Raw genomic sequence first — 24952 nt, 5'->3', positions numbered from 1 at the left:
GTTAACTCAAAATATAAATTGATATAAAAACATACACGCTAGACAGAAAATAATGTAAATATGATAATTTATTTAAATTTGGAGTTTAATGGAATTAAAAAGTTGGATAGAATAACTTGATAGAGTGCGTTATGTAAGAAAGCGCCGACCAGATGAGCAGGACCACGGTGAGAGGTAGGTAGTTAAACCTTAACAACCTTAATCATCTGACAGGGCCAACTATACTTTGATTAATTAACCCCATTAAAATTCATTTTTACAAAATTTATTTTAATATAGCTGGGCGTCTGTATTGCACACATGACACATCCATATTCTTATATTCATATGTACATTTGTGTTAAATGTATTTATTGATAAAAAAATTAAGAAATGAAAATTTTGAATAGCTAAACGTTTAATTAAGAAACTTATAGTGTATTGTATATGTGTTTGTTATGAGTTTATGATATATGTCATATGTAAGCGGTTTATAAGTATTTTGGTAAATAGAATAGACGTATATAGGAGAAAATAAAATACTTTGGAGTAATTTGTTAAAATGAGTTAGGAGGAGAATTTTTGTTTTAAAGAATTACATATATATTGTGGTGTTTATTACGGTATTGATCCAAGCGGTAAAGTATTTGAAAATTTTATTATATTATAATTTAAGGTTTAAATGTGATCATCATGATGGTGCTATCAATGTGTTATCTTCCGCATAATGCATTGTTACTAATTAAAGATGATTTTTTTTTGTTAAAATGTTCCACAAACATAAAAATGATTTTAAGTTCCACCCATGAGTCATTCCCCAGGATTACATCGATAATACACACGTGAAATACATATAGTTAGCTATTTTGTAACCTGATAAACTCCATATTTTGATTACCGGATCATCAAAACAACATATAGAGTACAAGAGAATCTTGAGTATCTAAAGTATTATCTATATAAATCTATTCTCAAATATATATACAATCTCAGAATCTCGTATATTCAATTTAACATGTTTGTTTTGTAAACCATTTGTAATCTAAAAAATTAGGTAATCATGTCAATACTGCTCTCTTAATTAGTAGTTGAATTGAAGTTAGTGTTCAATTCACTTTTTCTTTCGGCTTCGAAATGGTGCTTCACTTAATCTATAAACTAAAGTGCCAGCTTGTATCCACAAAAAAACCAAAATCGTTTCCGCTAATAATCTAACATATAGTGGCTAACTTCGTTCGTCTTACACTCACCTTGACTCTAAAGAAAACTGAGAAAGAAGCTTTAGTGATTTGGACCTCACTCATAAATATTCTGTTAAGTTCTTTTATACTCTTAAGAAGCTATATATAATCGTTTCATGCATGCACATATATTATACAGAGATTAATCATAGTTGATTTTGCTTTTGAAAAATAACACTATTTTCTTTGTTTCTTTATAGCATCTGTTATTTTCAGCCGATAGAATCAATTTTTCATCAAAACACATTACTCAGATCACTTTACTTCGGACTGACGTTAGATAACTCATATGGTCAGCTAATCAAAAGGCCAACCCAAAAAAGGCGGCAAAAGTTAGCCACATGGCTTTTCTTGACTCTTTGCTACGACAATTTAAAAATTAACCCCATTCACATTTGTCCCCCACATTTTCTGTTTTTTTTTTTAATATCATCAACTGGTTTAGATAATTTTGACAAATCAGGTCATCATTCAAATGAGCTCCTTTAGAAAGTTTAAAAATGTCATCGAAGCATTTTCACCTTTTTGTTAATCTCTTACTTCTTTTTTTTGAAGGAGTGGAAATTTCTGAAGAGAAAACCCGTACATTACCTTAGAACGAAGTTCAAATTATGTTAAATTAATTTTTTTGGGGGGAGTAGACCTTTTCCTAACAAAAACTGAACTAGCGATCTCTAATACTAGATGGTCTAGAGTTTTTGTTACTAAACTTTAACTGTTACTCATCATATACATTATACATAATTTTACAGTTTAATTATAAAACCATTCGCATTAGTAGAAAACATTTCACATCCTCTATTTATTTTACTCATCATACGCAGACGTAACAAACTAACAGTAACCTGGTTTATATATACATAAAATTATAAAGTAGGTGTGGATATATATAAGCTTACTTTAATATATTTTATCATTATATGTTGACAAAAAAGAATATATGTATTGTAAGTGCATGTGCGCTCGAACGAGCACTTTGCAGAAGTTGGATTATAAATTGGCTTTTACGACCGTCTTATCTATTTTATAATATACAGCAAAAAGTTTATTATTCCATTAAGATTCATGATCCCAACGCCATTCTCTATATAAATGTCTCAGGCATATATGATGAAAAACGTACCTCATTTATACATAAAACATATAAACAGCTTACACACTGAATCATTTTATTAGCACATAACACATGGCTAGCTTTAAGTTTTTGATGTGTTTGTTCTTGATCTGCGTTTCTTCATTGTCGTGGTCATCAGCATCTCGGCCGTTGCAGCAACGGTTTGCAAACGAAGATGGAAGTAGACGAGGGCGTATGATGAGAGAAGCAGAAAAAGTGTTGAAAGCTAATATGGAAAAGCTAATGGGGAGAGGTTTTAATGAGTCCATGAGACTTAGCCCTGGAGGTCCCGATCCTCGTCATCACTGAGTTCGAGATCTCGTAGAATTAAAGATGCAGGGATGTGTATTTCTTTTTCTCGATCGAGAACCGGTTTAGAAGAAAACATATTGATCCATTTTGAATGTAGCCTTGTTTGTTCATTCGGTGTAACCAAAATAAATATTGACGTATCTGTTCGTCACACATTTTTTATGAATGGTGCATGCTTTACGTACCCTATACATTTTATTATAGTATATAGTGTATACTAGCCTTGGATCTCTTGGTCTAGTCCAGACTAGAGAGGACGTTTGCATATAAAGTATATATATATAACAAAAAAGGATAAAGAAATAGTATAAAAGTGAGACTGCAATAGTTTAGTTTATCCTGTCTTTAATTCTCTGATGGCTCGTGTAGATATATGATTTAAAATTGTGTTTGAAAAGTATATATGATTTATGACTATTTCGCCTAATATTCCACTAATAAAACATATATAAAAGAGAGATAAGATAGTGACTGAAGTACAAAAACGTAGGGAAAACAAGGTTTGGTTTTAATGAAATTAGAGCATCATTATCCCTAAAATCCACTAAGAGTTTCTTAAATTATTTGCTGTCTGATTTAAAAAAAAAAGGAACCAATCGCAGACTACCACGTGTCAGTGGGAATCTGCAAACAGTGTGAGAAACGGACAAACTGCGTCCCTTATTTCACAACTTTTGAAACCGATTATTGTCATTTTATGGGACCCACGCCATTGGGCTTAGTTTGGTTCGATTTAGTTCAGTTTGGTTTAGATTTAATTTGGTTCACTTTATTTTATTTTGCTTTGGTGTAGTTCGGGTTGGTTATAAAATATTTTAGTATGAGTTTGATTAAAAAATAATCAATTTATAAAAAGTTGGGATGAAATATAAACTTTGTCAGCTAAAAAATCCATTACTAAAACAATGTATCCAAAAATTAATAGTATTACTATAACAATTTAATATTATAACCTTTAGACAATGGAAATTAAAAAATCTATAGATGAATGAGACGAGACCGCAACAAGACTTTGCTTATAGTTTTTAGGTTTTGTTTTTAGTACAATCTTTAGGTATCACGTATTAGGATTAGAATTAGAATTAGAGAATATATTTAATAGTATTATTTGCATCATATTTGAGAATTTTAAAAAATATAAATGTTAAGAAAGAAAACGGAACTTTAACTAAATAATTTCACAATTTATTAATATAGACATATATCTATTATTTATTAATATATAAAAAGTTCGGTTTGGTTCGGTTTAAAACCAAATCAAACCAAACCATTCAGGTTGAGTAAAACATGAACCAATTGTGTTACGTAAAGAACACGGTTTGATTTGGTTTGGTTCGGTTTAACTTCGGCTGGATCAGTTTAATTCGGTTCGGTTTGGTTTTTTAGCCCACCCTACTTCTGATTTCGTTACTAGATCCACTAAAACTTGCAACTATGTGTATTGTGTACATGAAAGAGTATGAATTTTTTATTTGGTAACACAACTTCATTATTAAGCTTAATTGATTACAATGATATAGAACAACATCGGACATACCCAATGTGCAAGCCTCATGGCACAACAACACAACATCTAAATTAAGCAATAGAATGATAGGTACACAAATAAGGTGTTAAAATGAACTTTGAAGGAGCCACTTGCGGATGAAATCACAGAAGATTCCAAACACACTTCAAGATCTTCTAACTTGCAGATTGTCACTTTTTTTTTTTTTGAATAAATGTTAAATTAATTCAAGAAAAAACATTTTTACAATGACTGCAACATAAGTTGAGTGTTTCGAAGGTTTCTTAGGAAATTGGAGAAAGAAATAAAATGTTATCTAAATGAAAACCATGTTTCCATGGCTTTGTTGTGCTTGCGAATTCCCATAGAACGCAAACTGGATATGCGGTTTCGGACAGCTTTGTCCACGTTTTTGATCAAAGTTGCAGGGTTGTTGGAGAGTTCTCCATGCCTTATCCCATTCCTCTCTTTCCAAATAGTTGATAGTGTCGTCTGGAACACATACCTGAGCAGAAATAATCGGGTCGAGGTCCATTTCTGGTCCTTGAGAAGCCGGATGATCTCCTCCCAATCATTTGTATAGTGCACTGACAGTAGCTTATTAGTAAGATTCTTCCAAACTTCTTCTGAATATTTGCACTTGTAAAACAGGTGATTGCGAGTTTCAAGCGGCTCTGAACAGAGGGAACATGCTGTTGGCGCAGGCACATTCCAGGCTAAGATCCTATCACCCGTGGGGAGTCTATTTTGAACCGCAATCCAAGCCATAAAGGAGTATCGAGGTGTGTTGCAGGGGAACCAAATGCCTTTGTACCAGTCGACTTTAGCTTGCTCAACACGGATGAGGTTCCATGTCGCTTTAGAACTAAAATCTGCTTTGTAAATATTATCTCCTGCTTTCCACAGACAGACATCCTCATTGTGATTTAGACCTCGCAGACGCAGTGTCAATATCTCCTCTTCTATCGTGTTGAAAATTTCCTCTCGATGTCTCCTTCTGCGGTGAGAGTTGATAGCCTTTTCCACTGTATCATTAAGCTTAATGCCCATATTTATCATGCCTCTTCCATTTGTTGTGTCAATCAATCTGCCACGAGGGGACCATTGATCAAACCAGAAGGATGTCGATGCTCCATTATTGACTTCCACCTTCATGAAACGCATTGCCATGGCTCTGTATTTCAAGATTTTCTTCCACATCCACATCCACGCAGATTGTCACCTTAACATGTGACTTTGACAAACACTTTAAACTCTTGGTTCTCACAAAAATGAGCTCTGTTGCATCTAGAGAAGAGCAGTGTTAAATTCAACGGAATCGTATCCGGACAAAATGTGCCTCTCAAGGAGTAGGCAAACAATAGACAAATTCTATCCTTGATGGAGGAGTGTGGAAGTGTTCTCTCCTGAACCCAACAAGGTGGATTTTGATATGTCTTCACCACTACACTGGCGAACAAAGGGCGAAGCTTGACGAGATTGACTGTAAGGTAAAAGCAGAGGTCCTCCAAAGTCTTCCAATCCCAACATTACCGATGTTGGAGCCACAAAGATATGACGAAACCAAAGCTAAACCTGTTGACATAAGAATCTGTACTACTTGAAGTGTTGTCTCAAGTGAGGGAGCACAAGCCTGGAGTATTAGAGATCTGTGTGATCTTTTGAAGTTTATACAGGAATCTTATCAATATAAACTAAAATTCTAGTAAGAATAGACAAACCATTTTGTCGGCAGTACCTGGTTTATTTGAAGGCGCTAGTATATACCAGAGAATCTTGAACTGAATATTGTGCCTTAGTTTGTACTATTAACTCTCGAGTGTGTTGAGATTAAACAAATGACTAGTAATGTATAGGTCCCAGTTATAGGAAAACCAATGTTGATCAAAACAAGAACACTTTGGTTCTTCAAGACAAGTTTACTGCAATTTTCTCTTCCCCTTTCATTTAACTCCAACTCATGCTTAAATACACAACTATTTATCAAAAAGAAGACAAAAAAAATAGACTTTCGACATTGTAGGTGAAGAAAAACTCATAATGGGGTCAGGGATGTGATGGGCCCAAATCTCCGACTTGGAAGGTTGTCGGGATGTCTACAACAACCGCCGTCACATCTGCTGAATGCTCATCAGAACAAGTTAGATTGCCGGAACTTGGTTCGTTAGTTTGGAACAGGCGTACTCTCGTTCTGCAGATAGGGCAAGTGGCGTGCGACTCAAGCCAAGCGTCGATGCAATGTGCGTGAAACCAGTGTTTGCAGCTCGGTAAGAGCTTGGCTTTGTCTCCTTCGGCGAGCTCAGAGAGACAAACGACACACTCGACGCCGTCCTCAAACTCAAAGTTCCGAGGGTTAAAATCAACGGCGGGGATTGATCGGATGAGGATGGAGGGGTTAACACTGGCCAACTCCGTGATGTTGATAACATGATGGTCATCGCTTGTACCCAAACCATGATCATTGTTGGCCAGTGCCGGCTCTAAGGGGGTGCTGGGAGTGCAAATGCACAGGGCCCACCTTGTATGTTAAAGTTTCTTTATTATTTTAGGGCCCTAAATTCTTATAGATTAATATATTAAAGGTATAAACTCTAAAAATTACTCATTAGTCTAGAGGAGAAAGAGCACAGGGCCCTTTATTTTTCTAAGCCGGGCCTGTTGTTGGCATCATCATCATCATCATCAAAGTAAAGTTTATAAGCGCCGGCACACAGTAGTACAAGGAAGCCAAGCGAATCCAGAACGATAGTAGCAACCAAAACAACTCTTTGGGCATTCTTGTCACCACGAGGAAAAACCCAATACAGGCAATACTGGAAGCCAATAATAAATATAGAGATAGCATAAAGGTATATTACAATGTGCTTCATCTTCGAATATATGTGTTTCTTTTCAGAATAGCTGAAAGGTGGAAGGAAGGATACTAAAACTTGAATGAGAAGTCGTAATGATTTTGATTTGTTTTCATGAACATGTATTTATAGGTTAAGTGATCTTACCATTTTTCTTTAAAAGGAAAAACTTACTAAACTTGAAGAAATCAAAAAGGTAAAAGTAAGTAATTTCCTTTTTTTTTTAACTAAACTATAGCCATAAAGACGGATTTGTGTTTGGCGGACCTCAAGAAAACGTGACTTTAACTTCCTGATGTCTAAATTTTAAACAATATTTCATCTGCTCCCGAAATTAAGATTTTCTACAGCATGCACGCTTATTAAGAATTTAAAAAATATTTTTAATTTAATTTACTTTTTATTTTATTATACACTTTTCAATAACTTTCCACAAATAAAATTTAATCAATTCAAATATTTTCAATTAATGTTTCTCAAAAATATAAAAAATACCTTAACAATATAGAAAATCTATAAAACCAGTGTTTTGAAACCCGACCCGAACCCGCGGTTGAACCGGTAAACCCAGTGACCCAGAAAAAATTTGGTTTGGGTTTTATAAAAAACCCAATATTTAAAAACCCACAAAAACCCGTAAAAACCCGCAAAAACCCACTAAACCCTGGAATCCGATACTGGTTGAACCGTCGGTTGAACCAATAAATAACTTTTACTCTTTTTTTGTTTTTAGATTATGTTTTATATTCTAAGTTTTCAATTAAAAAGTTAGGTGCTGACAAAAAAAGGTTAGATTTTCCCTTTTCAATTTTATATTTGTAAATTTTAGATTTTGATGAAGATTTTTCACTATGCCATCTAAAAAAAATAAAGTGAACGATGATAGAGAAAACCAAAATTAGTTGATGTGATTTGGTGTTAGTTTATTTTTATTATTGACAATTTATTATAATGATTTTTTACTTTTAGTTTATTTTGAATTTGAAGTTAATTTATTATTCAAATTAGATACTTAAATATTTGTGAGTTTTATATCTTGATTTTTTTAGATGTCATAGCTCTTACTTTGTTACAGAAAATTTTAAATAGTCTAAACTATTTTTTTATATTTTGCATGTCAAATGAAAATAAAAATATAAAAACTAAAGTTAAGTATTTGTTAAATAATTTTTAAACATAAAGTATATACATATCTAAACTATTATTTTATGTTTAAAAAAAAATTAGAAAATATTAAACTTTAGTTTTTATATATTTTATTTTCATAGCTAATATATTATTATATATTAAAATTAATTTATTTATTAATCTGCGGTTCACCCGTGGTCAACCCAGTAACCCAGCGATCCGGTAAGTCGTCCGGTTCAGTGTCCGGGTCGAGTCGAGTTTAAAAACATTGATTTTTATGAAATAAAAGAAAGAATGTAAAAAAAATTATTTTTGGAAACGGAGAGAGTATTATTATATAGGCACTGGGCAGTGCGTTATAAACGCTTTATACTATCAGATATTTCTCGGAATTTTAATTCGATTTTCAATGGAGTTTTCACATGGGTTAGCAAGTTTTAAATGCCTTTCTACAATAAATTTCGACTAAACCGGGGACATACATATCGAATTTCGAGTCGGTTAGTTCCGGTTTAGCATTTATCAGACACGTAAGCGTCATTACCCCCGTCAAACTTTACACATGGTATCACTCCCCTAGTTACTCGGGCTCTTGACGCGCGTGGGGACTAAAGCGCGTGCATCTTCTCCATCCTCGCCTCCTAGGGTTTCGTTGTTGTCAATCACGATCCCTAAAACCCCCTTTCTAATTACCTCACCAATCTTCAATTATCGCCACCGTCCGTGATAAACCCTAATTTATCGACGAGGGAATGGCGTCTGGTGCTCTAGTTTCGAAGGCGAAGCATAAACGGAGCGAAATTAGCAACAAAAGATTGAAACCCACGACGGCGGCGAGGCCGGTGTCTCCGTCGAATTCGGAGATGAGGAAGATAACTCTCAACTCAATCTCAAAGCTTCAAGTCAGAGACTTGAAGCGGAAACTAACAGCTGAGCTTGAAAAAGTCAGAAGCTTGATCAACCGCCTCGAACCTGTCCCCAACAAGGGAGGACAAGGTAAAGCTCAGATCTTGAAGAGCTGTAATAGCTTGCTTACCAAGTTAATGAAGCATAAGTTTGGGTGGATTTTCAACACCCCGGTTGATGCGGTTAAGTCCGGTTTACATGATTATCACACTATAGTTAAGAAGCCTATGGATTTAGGGACTGTCAAGACTAGGTTGAGTAAGAGTTGGTATGAGTCTCCCTTGGAGTTTGCTGAGGATGTGAGACTTACTTTCAACAATGCGTTGCTGTATAACCCCGTGGGGCATGATGTGCATCGTATGGCTCAGTTTTTGTTGAACATGTTTGAGGACAAGTGGGCCCCGCTTGAAACACAGTGTGCCTCTCTTTACAACACTCATCATTATGTGGAGTCATTACCGTTACAAGCTCCTCCTCCTGTAGTGGTTGAAAATAGGACTTTGGAGAGAGCTGAATCTATGACAAACCCAGTGGAGCCTTTAGCTCTAACCGTTTCCCCTGAGAAGTGTGAAGAAGAGGAGGCGTCTGGGAATAGGGACTTGACGTTTGAGGAGAAGCGGAGGCTTAGTGAAGACCTTCAGGATTTGCCTTTCGACAAGCTAGAGGAAGTTGTTGAGATTATAAAGAAGACTAAGCCGGAGCTCGCTCAACAAGACGACGAGATTGAGTTAGATATTGATAGTCTTGACCTCCAAACTCTTTGGGAGCTTTACAGATTCGTGATAGGATATAAAGAGAGCTTGAGCAATAAAAAGGAAGAACAGAGATTGGGATCAGAAAGAGATGTTGAGTCTGTCCAAGAACCGGTGAGAGCAAATAACTAATTGCCTTTTATCGTATTAAACTGGTATCTAGACTCTAATGGTATCCTGTTTCTTCTTTGGTGTTCACAGAACACTCTAGTAACTGGACCTGAATCGACAAAAGTTACAGAACTAGGTGAGATTTTTAGTTTATAAGTACTATATTAGTCTTTTTAGCCTCACTGCAATAAACTCTTTACTTTTATTTTGTTTTTGACATTTTAGGCCATGTGGCATCTCCAGCTCAGCAAGTAAATGCTGGTGTATCAAGTAGTTCTAGTAGTGGATCAGGCTCTTCTAGTGGTAATGTTGAAACTTGTTTGTCCTTCTTCTCCCTTTTCACCAGTTTACTTACATTCCTCTTTCCCTATGCAGATTCTGACAGTGATAGCTCAGGGCATGGATCTTGATACTGTTAACTAACCAAGACTGTGAAAGTATTTAGCATAGGTGGGAGCCATGTTGTTGTCAGTTACACACCCTTTTAGGAGCAAAGCTAGGTTACCTTTTTGTTCCAACGTTTTCTACATCAGATTGTTTCTGTATTAGAGTTCTTGTTAACTGTACATAAAAGTGAACAACACTTGTCATCAATCGAACAGGCTTGTTATGTCCTTCTTAATTGTTTTTATTGTCTTTAATCATATCACTATTTTAAACCGAGAGACCAAAAAAAGACATGCTACCTAATGCAGAAAGTTCACCAACTGGTTGTTACATGGATGATGCTTGTATGTGAAGTTATTCACTTCTTTGAAATCATGCACTCAACAGCAAGAAGTTCATTTTGAGTCTGTTTCCAAATGTCGAAACAAACATCTGCGGATTCGCGGATGATTCAATCCATTTTCCAGCTTGTGCTAGTTAGTCTTCTAGTCATAGGATCTGCGAGATGGATCCTTGATGAACTCAAGAGCAACAAGAGCCGGATATTTCAACTCTATGGCTTCAGACAGAAACAGGCAGTGTTCGTCACCAAAGAGGATCAGATCGATGATAGCTGCAACGTCTTTGAAGGGAAATGGGTTTGGGACAATGTCTCGTACCCTCTTTACACGGAGAAGAGCTGTCCTTATTTGGTCAAACAAACAACATGTCAAAGAAACGGACGGCCTGATTCTTCTTACCAGAACTGGCGATGGCAACCAAGCTCATGTGACTTGCCCAGGTATTATGAAAAGAAAAGAAGCATGAGTTGATTCATGGTCTCAGATCCAAGTGACTTAAGTAATCTTTGTGATGTTTCAGGTTTGATGCTTTGAAACTGTTGGACGTGTTGAGAGACAAAAGACTGATGTTCATAGGAGACTCCGTGCAGAGAAGCACGTTCGAGTCAATGATCTGTATGGTACAATCAGTTATACCTGACAACAAGAAGTCTTTTCACAGGATTCCTCCTATGAAGATCTTCAAAGCTGAGGTACATCAAAAACACATACTCCTACTCAAAAAAGGCAAAGATGGTTTCTTATATTAAAATGTATGATCAGGAATACAATGTGTCTATTGAGTATTACTGGGCACCTTTCATCGTGGAATCGATTTCAGATCATGCAACTAATCATACAGTACACAAAAGGTTGGTTAACCTCGACGCTATTGAGAAACATAGCAAGAGCTGGGAAGGTGTTGATGTTCTAGTCTTTGAGAGTTATGTATGGTGGATGCATCAACCTAAGATCAATGCAACGTAAGCTGTATAACCCACAAGCAAAACCAAAGTTGCTTGCATTTGAGCGCCTACAAGGAAAATTTATATCTATATATATGCATATGCAGGTGTGGTGATACTAGTAAAGTCCAAGAGTATAATGTGACGACTGCTTATAAAATAGCGTTGGAAACATGGGCCAAGTGGTTAGAGACGAAGATCAATCCAGTGAAGCAAAGAGTTTTCTTCACGAGCATGTCTCCAACTCATCTATGGTATGTTCTAGACCTACCGTTTCGGTTTTTTTTGGTTAGTTCGGTTCGACCATAATCCTATTGAAGTAAACCGATTTGGTTCGGTTTTTGGTTAATGTTGATTTTAATTCTTTCCGAAAATAACCTATTTGGAGTCTCGGTCAAATTTTGGTATAATTTTTTTTTTTTTGCGCAACTGTATAATTTTTTTAAAAGATATTTTCGGTTAAATTTTGAATAATTCATTTCTGAAAAACCCAAACTAACCAAAATTCAAACCGAACCGAAAAAAACCGAAATAGTTTCAAAAGTTCTCCAAACTAAACAGATCTCAAAACTGAAACTGAACCAAACTAAAAAATTTCCAAACAACTGAGAGTGAGTTTGGGGTGTGATCTTGGCAGGAGCTGGGAGTGGAATCCAGGGAGCGATGGAACCTGTTATAATGAGTTATATCCAATAGACAAACCATCCTATTGGGGCACAGGATCGAACCAAGACATCATGAAGATAGTTGGTGATGTTCTAAGCAGAGTTGGAGACAAAGTAACGCTCCTGAACATCACACAACTGTCAGAATATAGGAAAGACGGACACACGACTGTGTATGGAGAACGGAGAGGGAAGCTCTTGACAAAGGAGCAGAGAGCTGATCCTAAAAACTATGGAGACTGCATCCACTGGTGTTTGCCTGGAGTTCCTGATACATGGAACGAGATTCTCTATGCATATTTGCTACGCAGTCATCGAAATAACTTCTGATCCCTTCTCAGGGATGTGCAGAGCTTAAGAACATGGAGTCTTTTTTACCATCAATGGTTTTTAGATAGGATAAGCTTTTGATTATTCATTGTCAAAAAAAAGTTTGCATCTCAGAGCCGATTAGCTCGTTTATGTTTTTAATAAAGCAATAGGAGTCTCACTATACAAAGGTACTAAATGATGTAAGCATGACTCTCACAATAGCTCCCATTGGGACTCTTCTGATTCATGTACCTGCGAGCTTTTGGAGTCTATGGCTTCAGAGTCATCACTGACCAGATCAGAACCCATATCTGCATCTCCGAACCAAATTGCAAGCTGCTCGTACTCCTTTTCTCTTATTCTTTTCGTCGTTAAAGCATCCAAGATCTTTCTCTGATGTTGATTAAAAGAGGTGAAAATTAGGCAATGAGAGATGAGTTTAAAGTCTAAAAATCAGTCAGAATGGGGTTTATCACAACAGAGATATTATCTAAAGAGAAAAGAAAAGGGAACCTTTACTGATCTGAGCTTCTTGGTCCTAAAATGGAGAGCATAGAGTTCATTGTCGTCAACACACCCAGGGTCTTCTTCTTGAAATGTTATGCCGGACAATGCTTTGGTATCCAATGGAGCATCAGGCTTGCCATTCATCACATCATCTATAGAAATTAAAAAAAAAACAAAAAACATATTTAAGGGTCCAAAATTTGTAGCAAAACAAGAAATGAATGGAAGCACCAACCCTCATTAGAGGATCTCATGTTTGCTTCAGCAGGTGCATCTGGAAACTTTATGTCGATTGGATTTAGATTTGAGATCTCAAGCGTAGCTGTGGAAACAAAATCTCTGAATGACTCAACCCTAACTTCTTCTCCAGAAGAAGATCTCTGAGGAGTTGAAGTGTTAGTGATCTGAGGAACTGATGTCAGATTACCAACACAGTACTCTTGAATCAATGAAATTCTAGAGAGTGTTCCTCCATCAGAAGAAGAGGAGGAGACTGATAAATCCTCCTTCATGATATCCTCTTCAACTTGTTCCTCAACACTAACATTTCCTAAAACGTCAAAGTTCTGATGTGATGGTGGATCAGAAGGACTTCTTTCACAGCTCGGTGAAGTAAGCCTATCATCTGGTTCACCTCTTACAGATTCCCATCCTGAAGGATCACTTGAGTTCAAACACAGAGTGCTCTGTCCAAAACATAACGAACAATCACCCAGTTTCAGTCTATCTACTCTCTAACATCATTTCAATCAACAATGTAATCCCGGAGAAGAGTACCTGTGAAGTGAAAGTGTCCACCTCCACAAGTATCGTTTCAAGCTTGTTGTAGATTTTACCAAACCATGTTGGACCCATTGTTTTACACTACAAAAAACTATGCAGCAAACAGCAACAAAAAGGTACAAACTTTGGTTAGGTAAAGTCATCATCTCAATAAGGAAAGACGATCAAACAAAAACAAAAGGAGAAGTCCCAATTTAGAAACAACCCTGAAGATGAGTACTTTAGCTATTTACTCGGAGAAGAAGAGTAATTAAGTAAACACTATAGAGAAAAACTATCTAGAGTTTGTGACCAAAGCAGCACGAGGATCTCTGATACAGAGAAACTCATACACGCATCGAGATAGGAGACTTTAAGATAAACCCTAAACTTGAAAGTAAACGGAAGGATTTACCTGAGGAAGAGACTACAACATAACTTATGATCATACGAGACAAAACCTCAACCCGAACAGAATCATCATTATCATCACACAACAATATATAAAAGCTTTATTGTATTATATTCTAAGATTTTTTTAAGGGTGGGTTTAAGATTTTTTTTTCATTTTTATATTTATTGTTTTAACCAAGTGGGATTATCTATTCGGTCATACATGGGCTTCGTATCAAAAAGTCGATACTTGTGGTCCTAACTCTTCTGTTGAGTTTTTAATGGACTCTAGATTAAAAAGCCCATCATGACTTAAAAAAGTGCCCACAACATCGATACGTCAGTAGGCATGCGCGTTCCGTTAGTTCAGATTTTCCAGATCGGTCAGTTTGAAATTCGGTTATTGAACCAAGAAAAAAATAGTTTGGGTTCGGGCTAGTTATGTTTCAAAAAGTTTTTAAATTCAGTTAAAACTTTGGTTTTAAAATTATTAGTTAAAAAAATTGGTTAGTTTGATTCGGAGTTTTGGTTAAAATCAATATAGTTTGGTTAATATTCTTTTTAGAAAACCGAATTAACTAAAAACCGAACTGACGACTAAAAATTTTTAATGATCAAATCGAACTTAGCCGAAAACCAACATTTGTTTTGGTAGGTCTATTTCGGTTAATAACCGCATGGGTCTATTTAGAGGAAGGTTCCAAAATTAGAAGACATGGATAAGGCCACGTAAGTCTAGTTATGTGTATCAGTGTATGCTTAGAGGAAGGAATCCAAAATTAGGAGACGTGGATAAGGCCACGTGGAGGAGATGACCAAAGAGAGGCATGGTTCTGGCCATAATCTACATTGGGAGATGTGATTATGGATTCTATCTCACTCTAATATTATTTTTTATTATATGCTTGTTAAATTCCATTCACATTTAATGATGATGTGTGTATATATAAATGCAACTCTCACAATATACAAACACACACACATCGTATTGTACATTTATAATTATATTACACATTTATTGTAAGAGATCAAAGTGATTGACATGGCGACTTCCACCTTCTCGTCTCGTGGTGCCCAAACGATGAACACCATGTTCGTCAAGTAAGTCTTACTCTTACCTACTTGCATGCCATATATATTGATAATGCATGATCGTGAAAGTTACGATTACTTTCTATTATGTAACTTATATGTTACACATGCAATTATACATATTTATAGACCATTGCTTAGGAAATCTATTCACAAGAAGAGCGCGTCACACGACATAGTGAGGGAGACGGTGAAGATTGATGGTGCCAGCGTCCAAGAGGCTGAGATGAAGACGATGAGAGGTTTCTCCGTCGCCAGAGAGATTTCGTCGTCGTCAGAAAGTAGTTGGGTCCCACATGAAGTCACGGGAATCTACTATCCAAAGGGACAAGAGAAGGTGATGCAAGATGTGCCTCCTCCGGCTCGTAGCCACGCGGAGGAACTCGTTAACTGGTTCTCTTGATCAGGGCCGGCTCAAACGTTTTACAGGCCTCGGGGCAAAACTAAAAAAATGATCCTTAACATGTGAAACTGTAATGTTGATATTGTAGCTACTAAGTAATATAAAACAATTTTTTTTTGGAAATATAAACATAACCATAAAGTAAAACAGTCTTGATTCTTTTATAGATTTTCTTGAGAATGAGATGATTTGCTTTCACAAAAATCTTCACAATATAACATGTTCTCCCGAATCTGAAAAAGAAAAAAAAGCAGCAGTCATCCTAAAAAGAAATGTAATCATAAGAAACGTTTTTTTCGAGCTTTACTCGATGCAAAGTCATGGATAACAGTTTCAAAATCAATGCTTTCTAGAATATTCTTTTCAATGCATAAAATAGCTAAACCATTCAATCTTTCTTGAGACATTGAAGATCTTAAGTAATTTTTCAACAACTTTAATTTTGAAAAACTCCTCTCAGCTGAGGCTACAGTCACTGGTATAGTCAAAAGAATTCTATAAGCAATTGAAACATTCTGATAACAACCCACACTTTCAACAAACTCAAGAACTTCACTAGGTTCTATAGATACATCAGGTAGAGTCGTTTGCAGCATTCTCAGTTCAGAATAAAGATCATTCAAATCAACATCAGAAGAATCGCCATTAGAAAAAGTATTGTAAAAGTTAGTGCAATGAGTTCGAAGCTCACTTTCATCTAATATTTTTAATTTCAAAGAATCAAATAAAAACCCAAAAACACTTTTAAAATTCATCATTTGATCAAACCTACTCTTCACTGAAGTTAATGCCATGTCCACAACAACTAAAAAGTAATCAACTCTAAAAGCATCTTCACCTGATAGTACTTGTTCACCTGAATCAGTTTCATCAAACTGTTTTTTTCTAAAGACACGACGCTTATTTGGGAAAACAGGATCAACATCCATCTCATGAGCAATATTTTTAGCTACATTCAAACTAGAATTGAACCCTTCATCTCTATACTTCTCAAAAAACAGAATTACACCTTGGAGTTGTTTTAAAGCATTGTCAATGCACATAGATTTAGACTGTAAGTTCTTACTAACCGAGTTAATAGCAAACAGAATTTCATACCAAATGACCATGCCAAGTAAAAATTCAAAATTATCAAATGCCATAATTAAACTTTCAGCATCACTTTTTGTCATAGCATCATCACATGATTCATACAATTCTATTAAAGCTGACCTTACTTGCAAAGTTTGAAATCTGATAGCTTTCACGCTGTTAATTCGGCTTTCCCAGCGAGTATTGGATAATGATTTCACTGTAAAAAAAGGAACATGGTCAAGCAAAATATTCCATCTCTTTGTAGAACCAGAAAACAGGGTATATATGCGTTGCACAACTCCAAAGAAAGAAATAGCTTTCAAACATGAATGAGCCATATCACTAGCCACAAGATTAAGACTATGACAAGCACATGGCATATACAAAGCTTTTGAATTTATGTCAAGCAATCGTCTTTGAACACCTTGATGTTTTCCTTTCATATTAGAACCATTGTCGTAACTTTGACCCCTCACATTATCAACATCAAGAGTAAGAGACTTTAGAACATCTAATAATTTTTCAAAGAGCCCTAGACCAGATGTGTCATCTACCTTTAGAAACTCCAAAAAATACTCTTCTACTTTAACTTTTTTATCAGACATGTTCACACATCGTATTATTAGAGTCATTTGTTCTTGGTGACTCACATCTGGTGTACAATCAAGAATCACTGAAAAGTATTTTGCCTCTTTGATAATTGCAATAATAGAATGCTGAACATTATGAGCCAAAAGCGAAATAAACTCATTCTGAATATTATGACCAAGATAATGATGATGAATTTCATGATTTTGAATGCGCCTAATATGATCTTGGATTATCAAATCAAATTCTGCAACCATTTCAATAGCTCCTAAAAAATTACCATTGCTATCTTGGTAAAGTTTCTCATTTTTTCCTCTAAAAGCTAAGCACCGTTTAGAAAGAAATTTTACAATAGCAATGATTCTAATTAAGACCTGCCTCCAACGTTCTTTTTCCTTAGCAATTTCTTTTTGCAATTCTTTATCAATTGTCAGATTCTTTTCAAACCTTACTTTCAGCTCATTCCAAGTTTCCATATTAGTCATGTGTTCTATACTTCTCTCATGATCTTTAAGCCTCTCACTAAGATGTTTCCAATCATTAAATCCATCATTTGCAAACATATTTGAGCAATTCTTAGATTTAAACAATTTGCAACAAAAGCAATAGACTTTATCCATATGTTTTGAGTAAACCAACATTGCTCATCTTTCTCATATAATAAGTATATGAGAAATGTCTAGAATACTTATCTAAAGGAAACACAAGATTCATTTCTCTTTTGGGCCCTTTTTCAATTAACACATCTCTCATTTTGTTGTCAAGATTTTCCCAATACCTAGGATCATATATGTTAACACAAGAACTTGGTTGTTCCAAAAAATTTTGACTATCAACATTAGATGCATTTACCACATTATCATGCTCACTCAAATGACCAATAGTATCACCAAAATGATCATTTGATTCAGGAATATTATCCACACAATCAGATTTCAAATTTTCAGCAGCATTCTTTTTTATGACAAATTTATCTAAAGACCCTCTTTGTGACTGAATAAACAAGTCACGGGTTCTTTTTTTCTGCCTTTTTTTACATCCAGAATTTTGTCCAGTCATGATGCAAGCTAAGAGTTTAGTAAGAGGAAGAGTACACCTGGATTTAGGAATCAAATTGCTGAAGACTGAAGCTAAAAGTGAAAGCTGGATACCTGAAACAATAAAACAAAATCAGTGATTCGTCCGTAATTCTTTATGCACATGTCTTTTCTTATAGTTTATACATGTAAAATCGTCTTGCTTATGCAAGAATCAAAGAAGCAAACAAGAAAAGAATCAACAATTTTTCTACAAGATCAAGTGTAGAGAAAAGCAAAAAAACAGGATAGTAAACAAAATCATAAGGATCACTTACAGAAAATAATCAAAGATGCAAGAATCCTTGAAGAATCAACGATTTTGAGATCTTTTGAAACTGTATCGTCAATGGTATATGAACAGTTTTTAGAAGAGAAAGAAGAAATTTGATAAATACAATTATGCCTAAAAAAACTCACCATTAACGGCTAACCACTACTTAATGCTAATTATATTATTTTTATTATTTAATTATAATTTGGTGAAGATTTATACAGATTATCATAAATAAGATTTTGTTTCCATATATTTAGATATGTAAAAAATATTCATTAATTTCGTTTTTTTTAAAAGGTAAATTTATAGTCTACCAAAAAAAAAAATTACATTACCAAAAAAAAATAGAATTATGGGCCCCCCCTCCGCAGTGGGCCCTGGGGCGATCGCACTGCTGGCACTTGGTCATCAGCCGGCCCTGCTCTTGATCCAACACTCTCCTATCATCTCGATCTCATCGTGATTGCAATATTGTTCTCTTTGTCTATGTCTAATTATTGTTGTACAAGGAGGAAAATCTTACTTTTCTGTACCGTATGTGTGTGTGTAATTATAAGTGGATACGAATGTAATCATGTATGGTCATATAATCAATGATAATGAATAATGATAATGGTAAAAATTAAATGAGTTAATTAAGTACCAATGCATGCAGTAAATAACTGCTGCTTTATGCATGCTTTCATTAATTTGTTTGCTGATCACCCTTCTAGGGACTAAGTAACGCTTTGTTTAGTGTCAAGCCTTATCCGAACAAAATTAATTTTCTGGTTACAATTGGAACTACAAGTAGTTAACAAAGAGACTAAGATTGAAGTTGAACGTGTGACCAAAACTAGTCATTGTCTTAGAGAACACATGATTAATTAGCTACTACTATCAGACAAGAAACAAGAATGTTATTTCTTTCTTTCAAAAAGACATGACTTCAGAAAATAATAGAAAAGGACATGACTTTAGACAAGACCACTGCATGACTAATGCAGTTGGCTTTGAGCAAATGGCTCTTCTTCTTTAACATCCTAACTTGGGTTGAAATGAAAGTCAAAAAAGCCTGATTCTTTTTCCAAGGTAACTTTAACTGTGTTGAGATTTGGATAGTTTAAAGGCCCTTGCAAGCATATCTTTATGTTGAATATGACTTGCATGGATTGAACTTTCAAATTCACATCACCTCTTATTAACAATCAAAAGTTATGTGTAATTAATAAAAAACATATTAAAACTAAAAGAAAAAAGCAAAATAACTGGAAAAAGAATGACATCGACGTTATGTTAACGCTGGCAACAAAATCTTAAACTCTTACTATCGGCATTAACGTCGGCGTGGTTCCTTTTTCAGCTATTTTGCCTTTTTATAATTTAATATTTTTATTAATTTTACATGGCATTTTGATTAGTGATAAAATGTGAGGTGAATTTGAAAATTCAACACATGGAATGAACACAAATATTTTTCATTAGAGAAGCCCTAGCATCTCATGATTATCAAGGGAGGAAAGTCTCATGACGAACAAACAATATTAAGCATAAAGAAACAGTGTATAACCAGTGTCGGAGCCACCTTGGAGATACGGCGGTCAATTGAACCCATATGATATAAAATTAAAGCTTCATTGACAAAAACAGAAAAAAGAGGCATGTATTGCATGTTTTTGCGGTGGTAAACAGGTTAGAATTTCTCTTTTGACCCCGTGTCTTGAGTTCAAAACTCAGAAATGACTTTTTAGCTATGATAAATTAATTATGACCCCTATAATATGAATGAATGTCCAGCTCTGTCACTGTGAATAACAAACTCTCGTTTATAAATGAAGCAACGTCGTTTCTTTATTTGGCAAAGACTCCTTGTGCATCCTAGTCTTTGCTATCTATTTCCTCCATTTTGCTTTATTTGACAAAGACTCTCTTTGACTCAAAGTCTTTGCTATCTATTTCCCATCATCTAGTCAACCCACCACTTTGACTTCACTTGTGTTGCAGTCTTTCTGGCCTTCTTTTTCCTTTTCCGGGTTTGACCTATCTTTACTAAGATGGAGGTATTCAATTTAAAAATTCAACTAAAATTGAAAGAATTGAAGTACCCATTAATTTCTTTGTTATTCAATTATGTATTTCATCAATTCTTTTAAATTTTTGTGTCACTGGATTATGTATTTAAAATCATTAATTCCACTATAATACTTTAAATTTTTTAAAAAAAATTAGTGTTATTCAGTTCAATAATTTTCTAATTCTGTTAAATATTTATGTTATTCAGTATTAGTAGATTTCATGATAACTGTATTTGAAAACAATTTTTAAAAAAAATTATTATAAAATGTAACCTTAGCTAGGAATTGAAGGGAATTATTTATTTAATTTATTTATCAGATATGTACATCAAAATAATTAATACTACAATAAATTTGAAAATGTAATGTTCGTTATCAATTTAAAATATATATTATCGTTTTGACGAAACCACAAATAAATACCATTTGTTGTAATTCATATTACAATGAAAAAAAAAATTCTTATATTCCGATATAGTCTTATCTCCACATATTTATATTTTCATATATAAATAATTGACTATTTATTATTTTTGTTAGTAGAGTTTTTATTCCACTTTTTAAAGTGACTTTCTATATGTATATGATATAGAAATGATTATGTTTTTATCAGTAAAATTTGTGTTCTTTCTTTGTGCATTTTATATAAAGATTCAAAAAGTTTATGAAATTTAGAGTACTTGGTTACTATCATCTGTCACACTCGCTGGGATCTGGAACGGACACGATGGAGCTAAGCTTCTGCAGCAAAACTCCGATCTCCAGGTGCGTTCACTGATCGACCTCCGCAACGGTGTGGGAGAAGACGATGACGGTGTTGCTCTCTGCAACCTCTCTAGCACTGAGATCTTCTCCAGCTGTTTGGAGTTCAACTTTCTGTCAGATGCCGCTATCACGAAGTCGGACTGGGGCTGCAGGAACCTCAGCCTTAATCAAGTCCGTCAAGCTTCTGTGGAGGCAGCCGCTTGCTTCCAGCTGGCGCTTCAGATCTGAGAGGTATGAGACCTTCTTTGCAGGTGTTTACGTATCTGTATTATTTCGATCGCCTATAACTATGATTTTGATTTCGTATGTGTTTTCCGTATGATGTTTACGGATGTGTATTTTGATCGCCTGCTATAACTATGATCTCGTATGTGTTTTTGTAATGTTTCGTTCAATATTATAATATGCTTCTATGATTTACAACTTAATAGAACCATATAACAGCTTCAACAGTTATTCAGAATCAAGTTAAAAAAGTTTTTTATATTTTTTCTGCTAAAAAAAATCAAGTTAAAAGGTGTTCTTAACGTTCCCAGACTAGATTGCATGAACTTTGATGATGACTTGTAATGCAAGGAAAGACGAGTGTTCTCATGATCAATGATCAAGTCCTATAAGCTATGTTGTAACTCCTCTGCTTTTATACCGCAAAGATAAAGCTTCTTATACAAGTTAACATGAAACAGTTTTGCCATCTAAAATTCAAAAAAAAAAAAAATAGCCTCCGTAAAATTCAATTTTACTGTTTCACCATAAGAATGTCTGAGCATAATCTTTGAGGAACTTGCTGCACTTCTTTACCTTCTTGCCATGCCTGCCCTACGCATACACCTGGACCTATATGCCGTATGTATATGACAACACTGTCGTTGAACGGATACGGATGCTTGGCTGCAACATTAAGTCAACCAAAGCATAAATATATGAACCTATGAGTTGAGATACAATGTGTGTGCAAGAAAAAAAAAAGCTAATCTAAGCAATGAATCTTTACCTGGTCGAGGGAACCCTTGTGGGTAATCTTCAATGGCAAGAAGCCCATCACCAAATCTGCAGGCAATGTCGCAGGGTTCTTCTGTGGCCATAACTTCCATAGCTTCTGTGACCTCAAAGTAAAGCGGGCTGAAAGCATTCGCAAGGGTTGAGACTATCGGTCCACCTGCATAATGTTATTTCTAGAGATATTACTTAAAACATATATATATAGCAATGGTGACTTGCAATTAAAACAGTCATAAAGATACAAACAAATTTGTAAATCTCAGAAAAATCTAAACAACATCAGTTCCAAAGATAAGCTCCTCCATGGTCTGCCCATCGTTAATTAGATTTTCACATCAAGTGAACTATATACCTGTGTTGGCAATAAACTCCTAGCAACTGAAAATGGGAACATGTATATTTTGAGAAAATCATTAATTGGATAAGGAGTCACTCACCACAAACACGCCCATAGATTTGGCCGTTGTTGGAGGAAAACACAGCCTACCAAGTAAAACATATAAACTATGTCAAGAGAGATAGATGCTGCTGAATGAAATAAGCATGGAAGTCAAATCAGTCTGACTTACCATCTTGAAGGATCTTATCCAAGATATGACTAGTGGACCTAAGCAATAAGAGAAGAATATCTTAGAAGCTGTTAAAAACATACAAAACCATTTTTCATTTGTGGAGAACCAGACCTAAAAATGGATTATTATTACCGTTACTTGTTCGGCAGTTAAAGTATTCAAGTGAAATTTCCGCATCTCCTCCAGTAGAGAACAACTTTGATGCAGTCATTTTAGCTAATTTTGGATTCTCATAACGAGCGCCTGCTATTTCCCACGCTCTTGATATAAGCCTGCCATACATAAATAAGCTTTCATGAAAAGTCCATTGAAGTGTTCATTCATTCCATGCAATCTTTTCAAAGAGACGTATGACAAACCACATGACTCAAAAAAGCTATATATATAGATCAGATTCCAGCAAGAATAACAACCTTGGCTCTATAAATTGCAGCAAGCGGTGGCGCCTCTCTTCAGGGATGTCTTCAATCTTTTTCCTGTGCATCAGTATCAGCTCTATCAAATAGTTATCTTATTGTTTCACAAGATGCCAAATGAAATCTAACACTTGCTTAGAGGTAACATAACTTTAGCTGATAAAGTCATTTAGTCCTCTTGCTTTGAGATACACAACATCATATATCCTTATTCATTAGCTATCCAGATATTAACTAAAACAATCCATGGCAGCCAAGTGTGGAGATCAGTTGTGTAGTGTAGTGACTACTTTAGATATGCAAAGCCTTCATCTTAGACTAAATCAACCACAAGCAGACTAACCAGAGATAAGCGGCTGGGTTATATGAAGTAGGGTCCAGTGGAATCAACTCCTTGGGTGGATCAAGAAACGTTACAACATCAGATTCATCAACGTAAACCTTTTTCCCAGTAGGAAGAGTTTCATAAGGTTTCTCATCCCATGGAGACTCATATCCTCTCCCTCCCTGAACCGCCACAACCACACCCCGAGACAACCCTGGCAAAAAATCCAAATCCTTTTTATCAGACACATCTCTCTTCTAGAAACCCAACAAGACGAAACCCAAAACGAAACTGTAAATATTTGCAAGAAAAAAACTGAACTTTATCTTCTACAATCAACTACTAAACTGACACAAAAGTTCAAAACTTTATAAATGAAAAGTGAAGAGCTTAGCTCACTCTTCGAGAGAGGAAACCCGAGCTGATGTGGCTTTTCATTCCGGCGAATTAAGCCGTGAACCGCCGGAGGAGTTACCGGAGTTCGCACAAGCCAACACTCCCGAACCGCCCCTATCTTCATCTCCGACAAGACTCGAAAAATTCCCGACTGTTATATTAAATAACGGGTCGATTTCGAAAAATACGGCTTCAAGTAACGGGCCTTAGTTAGGCCCATATTAGAATTATGGGTCGAGTTGCCTTGCTTTTAGTTAGCAGTAACATACAATAACATCCCTAAGCCTAGCCGTTATTATCTACTGCGGTTGTGTTCATGATAAGTTCTCTTTCTAACCGTTGATCTCTTCTTCATCTAACATCGATGTCTTCCTTTTATATCGTAGATACACCGATGAGTTCGAAAGCTGAGAAACACCCAGTAAAAAGCACTTTTATACCGGATTAAACCGGAATTTGATTAGCAGTCATTAAACCAGAAGGCAAAACGGCTGCGTTTTAAAAGCATTTAAAATCGTTGATCCAGTGCGGTTGGGTTCATGATTACTCCTCTTGATAACCGTTGATCTCCACTTGATCCACGATGTGTTATTTTATATTGTAGATACACCGAAGAGTTCGTGTGCCGAGAAAGACTCAATAATCACTCATAACTACGAGTCTCTTTTATAACTTGTAACTGACAAAAAAATCTCTCTT

The 24952-nt window shown here is 35.3% G+C and overlaps 8 protein-coding genes across 9 annotated transcripts; 4 read left to right on the top strand and 4 right to left on the bottom strand.

Moving 5' to 3' along the window:
* The first annotated feature begins 2304 nt into the window (after window positions 1–2304).
* On the top strand, window positions 2305–2799 carry LOC106423579 (CLAVATA3/ESR (CLE)-related protein 1-like). The gene has a single exon (XM_013864351.3). The coding sequence runs from the start codon at window positions 2407–2409 to the stop codon at window positions 2641–2643; it is 237 nt and encodes a 78-aa protein (XP_013719805.1). The 5' UTR covers window positions 2305–2406; the 3' UTR covers window positions 2644–2799.
* A 1666-nt stretch (window positions 2800–4465) lies between these two features.
* LOC106413184 lies at window positions 4466–5323 on the bottom strand. Its single transcript, XM_013854007.2, has one exon. It carries the CDS (start codon window positions 5321–5323, stop codon window positions 4466–4468), a length of 858 nt encoding a protein of 285 aa, XP_013709461.2.
* Window positions 5324–6199: 876 nt separating this feature from the next.
* LOC106413192 (putative RING-H2 finger protein ATL61) lies at window positions 6200–8674 on the bottom strand. The gene is made up of 2 exons (XM_013854016.1): window positions 8616–8674; window positions 6200–6644 (listed from the first exon to the last, which is right to left on the bottom strand). The coding sequence occupies exons 1-2, from the start codon at window positions 8672–8674 to the stop codon at window positions 6200–6202; spliced, it is 504 nt and encodes a 167-aa protein (XP_013709470.1).
* Window positions 8675–8708: 34 nt separating this feature from the next.
* On the top strand, window positions 8709–10516 carry LOC106399515 (transcription factor GTE3, chloroplastic). The gene is made up of 4 exons (XM_013839994.3): window positions 8709–9905; window positions 9993–10038; window positions 10128–10205; window positions 10278–10516. Exons 1-4 carry the CDS (start codon window positions 8886–8888, stop codon window positions 10310–10312), a joined length of 1179 nt encoding a protein of 392 aa, XP_013695448.1. The 5' UTR covers window positions 8709–8885; the 3' UTR covers window positions 10313–10516.
* A 36-nt stretch (window positions 10517–10552) lies between these two features.
* On the top strand, window positions 10553–12738 carry LOC106399524 (protein trichome birefringence-like 31). Its single transcript, XM_013840002.3, has 5 exons — window positions 10553–11070; window positions 11151–11322; window positions 11393–11592; window positions 11682–11828; window positions 12212–12738. The coding sequence occupies exons 1-5, from the start codon at window positions 10706–10708 to the stop codon at window positions 12567–12569; spliced, it is 1242 nt and encodes a 413-aa protein (XP_013695456.2). The 5' UTR covers window positions 10553–10705; the 3' UTR covers window positions 12570–12738.
* On the bottom strand, window positions 12627–14382 carry LOC106399536. Its single transcript, XM_013840010.3, has 5 exons — window positions 14236–14382; window positions 13836–13932; window positions 13294–13744; window positions 13065–13210; window positions 12627–12944 (listed from the first exon to the last, which is right to left on the bottom strand). Exons 2-5 carry the CDS (start codon window positions 13911–13913, stop codon window positions 12765–12767), a joined length of 855 nt encoding a protein of 284 aa, XP_013695464.1. The 5' UTR covers window positions 13914–13932; window positions 14236–14382; the 3' UTR covers window positions 12627–12764.
* Window positions 14383–14873: 491 nt separating this feature from the next.
* Window positions 14874–15956, top strand: LOC106423587. Of its 2 annotated transcripts, none has more exons than XM_022708660.2 (2): window positions 14874–15314; window positions 15447–15956. In XM_022708660.2, exons 1-2 carry the CDS (start codon window positions 15256–15258, stop codon window positions 15706–15708), a joined length of 321 nt encoding a protein of 106 aa, XP_022564381.1. In that variant the 5' UTR covers window positions 14874–15255; the 3' UTR covers window positions 15709–15956. The 2 variants fall into 2 exon arrangements, with proteins under 2 accessions (XP_022564381.1, XP_013719817.1); XM_013864363.3 differs by having other exon boundaries at window positions 14965–15314; window positions 15435–15945.
* Window positions 15957–22163: 6207 nt separating this feature from the next.
* Window positions 22164–24420, bottom strand: LOC106423595. The gene is made up of 8 exons (XM_013864371.3): window positions 24257–24420; window positions 23876–24071; window positions 23530–23592; window positions 23249–23388; window positions 23114–23151; window positions 22982–23027; window positions 22537–22701; window positions 22164–22433 (listed from the first exon to the last, which is right to left on the bottom strand). Exons 1-8 carry the CDS (start codon window positions 24375–24377, stop codon window positions 22282–22284), a joined length of 921 nt encoding a protein of 306 aa, XP_013719825.1. The 5' UTR covers window positions 24378–24420; the 3' UTR covers window positions 22164–22281.
* Between the last annotated feature and the right edge of the window lie 532 nt (window positions 24421–24952).

Source organism: Brassica napus, chromosome A2 (genome assembly GCF_020379485.1).
Source record: "Brassica napus cultivar Da-Ae chromosome A2, Da-Ae, whole genome shotgun sequence".
Lineage (NCBI taxonomy): Eukaryota > Viridiplantae > Streptophyta > Magnoliopsida > Brassicales > Brassicaceae > Brassica > Brassica napus.
Note: the sequence above shows the minus strand (reverse complement) of the source record. Positions and strands in the feature narration are given on the sequence as shown.

What these genes read in the sequence shown, in the direction of transcription:
- LOC106423579 (XM_013864351.3), top strand. Translation starts at nt 2,407, where the DNA reads ATGGCTAGCTTTAAGTTTTTGATGTGTTTGTTCTTGATCTGCGTTTCT.
- LOC106413184 (XM_013854007.2), bottom strand. Translation starts at nt 5,323, where the DNA reads ATGGCAATGCGTTTCATGAAGGTGGAAGTCAATAATGGAGCATCGACA.
- LOC106413192 (XM_013854016.1), bottom strand. Translation starts at nt 8,674, where the DNA reads ATGACGCTTACGTGTCTGATAAATGCTAAACCGGAACTAACCGACTCG. An exon ending in ACCGACTCGAAATTCGATAT is followed by an intron (nt 6,645 to 8,615) that starts GTATGTCCCCGG and finishes TTGCACTCCCAG; the next exon opens with CACCCCCTTAGAGCCGGCAC.
- LOC106399515 (XM_013839994.3), top strand. Translation starts at nt 8,886, where the DNA reads ATGGCGTCTGGTGCTCTAGTTTCGAAGGCGAAGCATAAACGGAGCGAA. An exon ending in TTGAGTCTGTCCAAGAACCG is followed by an intron (nt 9,906 to 9,992) that starts GTGAGAGCAAAT and finishes TGGTGTTCACAG; the next exon opens with AACACTCTAGTAACTGGACC. An exon ending in TGGATCAGGCTCTTCTAGTG is followed by an intron (nt 10,206 to 10,277) that starts GTAATGTTGAAA and finishes TTCCCTATGCAG; the next exon opens with ATTCTGACAGTGATAGCTCA.
- LOC106399524 (XM_013840002.3), top strand. Translation starts at nt 10,706, where the DNA reads ATGTCGAAACAAACATCTGCGGATTCGCGGATGATTCAATCCATTTTC. An exon ending in AGCTCATGTGACTTGCCCAG is followed by an intron (nt 11,071 to 11,150) that starts GTATTATGAAAA and finishes GTGATGTTTCAG; the next exon opens with GTTTGATGCTTTGAAACTGT. An exon ending in CAACCTAAGATCAATGCAAC is followed by an intron (nt 11,593 to 11,681) that starts GTAAGCTGTATA and finishes ATGCATATGCAG; the next exon opens with GTGTGGTGATACTAGTAAAG.
- LOC106399536 (XM_013840010.3), bottom strand. Translation starts at nt 13,913, where the DNA reads ATGGGTCCAACATGGTTTGGTAAAATCTACAACAAGCTTGAAACGATA. An exon ending in TGGACACTTTCACTTCACAG is followed by an intron (nt 13,745 to 13,835) that starts GTACTCTTCTCC and finishes TGTTTTGGACAG; the next exon opens with AGCACTCTGTGTTTGAACTC. An exon ending in CATGAGATCCTCTAATGAGG is followed by an intron (nt 13,211 to 13,293) that starts GTTGGTGCTTCC and finishes TAATTTCTATAG; the next exon opens with ATGATGTGATGAATGGCAAG.
- LOC106423587 (XM_013864363.3), top strand. Translation starts at nt 15,256, where the DNA reads ATGGCGACTTCCACCTTCTCGTCTCGTGGTGCCCAAACGATGAACACC. An exon ending in ATGAACACCATGTTCGTCAA is followed by an intron (nt 15,315 to 15,434) that starts GTAAGTCTTACT and finishes ACATATTTATAG; the next exon opens with ACCATTGCTTAGGAAATCTA.
- LOC106423595 (XM_013864371.3), bottom strand. Translation starts at nt 24,377, where the DNA reads ATGAAGATAGGGGCGGTTCGGGAGTGTTGGCTTGTGCGAACTCCGGTA. An exon ending in CGGGTTTCCTCTCTCGAAGA is followed by an intron (nt 24,072 to 24,256) that starts GTGAGCTAAGCT and finishes ATTTTTTGCCAG; the next exon opens with GGTTGTCTCGGGGTGTGGTT. An exon ending in CTGCAATTTATAGAGCCAAG is followed by an intron (nt 23,389 to 23,529) that starts GTTGTTATTCTT and finishes TATGTATGGCAG; the next exon opens with GCTTATATCAAGAGCGTGGG.